The sequence below is a fragment of the Eimeria mitis genome, genomic scaffold (genome assembly GCF_000499745.2).
Source record: "Eimeria mitis Houghton genomic scaffold, Emh_scaff1178, whole genome shotgun sequence".
In the NCBI taxonomy this organism is placed as follows: Eukaryota; Apicomplexa; class Conoidasida; order Eucoccidiorida; family Eimeriidae; genus Eimeria; species Eimeria mitis.
The window spans coordinates 5,001-7,039 of NW_013568043.1; the positions used below are offsets into that span (position 1 = coordinate 5,001).

Here is a 2,039-nt window from a genome sequence, read left to right on the forward strand (position 1 = left end):
GTTTGCCCCCAGCATATCCCGCTACCCCCCAAACCCTAAACCCTCGTTTTCCACCGCATCCTAAACCCTAAACCCTAAACCCTCCCCCTTCCCTTCCCTCTCTCCCCCTCCCCCCAAACCCTAAACCCCAAACCCTAAACCCTAAACCCTAAACCCTAAACCCTAAACCCTCACCTAACAACCGCAACAACAACAGTAATATCGTCGGGTTTACCCCCCAAATGCCGCTGCATCAGCCCCAGCAGTTCTCTCTCTTTTGTTGCAAACGGGCTATCCCACTTGCTGCGTATACACCACAAACCCTAAACCCTAAACCCTAAACCCTAAACCCTAAACCCTAAACCCTAAAAATTTCTTAAACACTAAACACTAAACTCTAACCCCAGCAGTTCTCTCTCTTTTGTTGCAAACGGGCTATCCCACTTGCTGCAAATACACAAACCCTAAACCCTAAACCCTAAACCCTCAAAATTTCCTAAACCCTAAACCCTAAACCCTGAAAATATCCTAAAGCTTAAAAATATATTAAATTGTAAACCCTAAAAATATCCTCAACTCTAAACCCTAAACCCTAAACCCTAAAAAAACAATACACTATAAATCCTAAACCCTAGTACACCTGAAACCCTAATAAACGATATGAAAACCCTAAACCCTCAAATACCCTAAACCCTAAACCCTAGAAAACCCTAAACCCTAAACCCTAAACCCTAGATGCAGCATCAGCATACACTCCCCTGCTCCTACAGGAGCTACGAGCAGCCTCCTAGCCTGCAAGGCGAGGGTTTAGGGTTTAGGGTTTAGGGTTTGGGGTTTAGGGTTTAGGGTTTAGGGTTTGGAGGCCTACGGGCTCAAGGAAAGCCGATAGCAAACACTGCAAATCTTCTCTGCTGCTTTCTGTACACACAAGCAGCAGCAGCAGCAGCAGCAGCAGCAGCAGCAGCAGCAGCAGCAGCAACAGCAGCAGCAGCAACAGCANAAAAAAAAAAAAGAAATTGAGAGAGTGAGGGTTTAGGGTTTAGGGTTTACAAAGGAATACACACAAAACCCTCAAAACAAAATTAGGGTTTAGGGTTTAGGGTTTAGGGTTTAGGGTTTAGCGTACCCGGGGGTCTGCTGCATTCTGCAGATGCTGCAGCACTTGCTCGTCAAATAAATTGTCCCATACACCTGCAGCAGCAGCAGCAGCAGCAGCAGCAGCAACAGCAGCAGCAGCAGCAGCAGCGACAGCAGCAGCAGCAGCAGCAGAAATAAAAAAATAGAATTAATTACCCGTAGAGGCGACTGCATGCGGCTTGGTTGGAACAGCAGCAGCTGGTGCTGCAGCAGCAGCAGCAGCAGCAGCAGCAGCAGCATACTGCTCCTTCACTTCTCGCTGCTTCTCCCGCCGCTGGCGGCGGCGGTCTTGACGCTTAGCTGTACATACACCACAAAATAAAAAAAAATAAAAATAAAAATAAATAAATTAATAAAATAAATAAATAAATAAACAAACAAACCAACGTAAAGGTAGAAGTTTAGATAGATGGATAGATACATAGAGATATACATAGCTAGATAAATAAATAAACAAACAAACAAACAAACAAACAAAACAAACAAACAAAAAAATAAATAAATAAAAATCAATAAAAATAAATAAATAATAAACAAACCAACTTAGGGGTAGAAGGGTAGATACATAGATACATAGACAGATACATAGATAGCTAGATAAGTAAACAAGCAAACAAACAAACAAACAAACAAACAAACAGACAAAACAAACAAATAAACAAAAAATAAAAATAAATAGATAAAAATAAAAAAAAAATAAACAAACCAACGTAGAGGTAGAAGGGTAGAGACATAGATACATAGATAGATAGATACATAGATAAATAAATAAACAAACAAACAAACAAAACAAACAAACAAAACAAACAAACAAACAAAACAAATAAATAAACAAACAAAATAAATAAAAATAAATAAATAAAAATAAAAAAATAAAAAAAAAAAAAAACAAACCAACGTAGAGGTAGAAGGGTGTATCTTCT

General features: G+C 39.8%; 1 protein-coding gene across 1 annotated transcript in view; it reads right to left on the reverse strand.

The window, feature by feature from the left end:
- Positions 1–2,039, reverse strand: part of EMH_0031160 (Protein phosphatase 2C, related, related) — a gene marked incomplete at both ends in the record, with an annotated part of 9,807 nt that overhangs the window by 4,523 nt on the left and 3,245 nt on the right. The window contains 4 exon segments of the mRNA XM_013494493.1: positions 175–282; positions 848–897; positions 1,106–1,170; positions 1,273–1,416. Of these exon segments, the coding sequence (XP_013349947.1) occupies positions 175–282; positions 848–897; positions 1,106–1,170; positions 1,273–1,416 (367 nt within the window).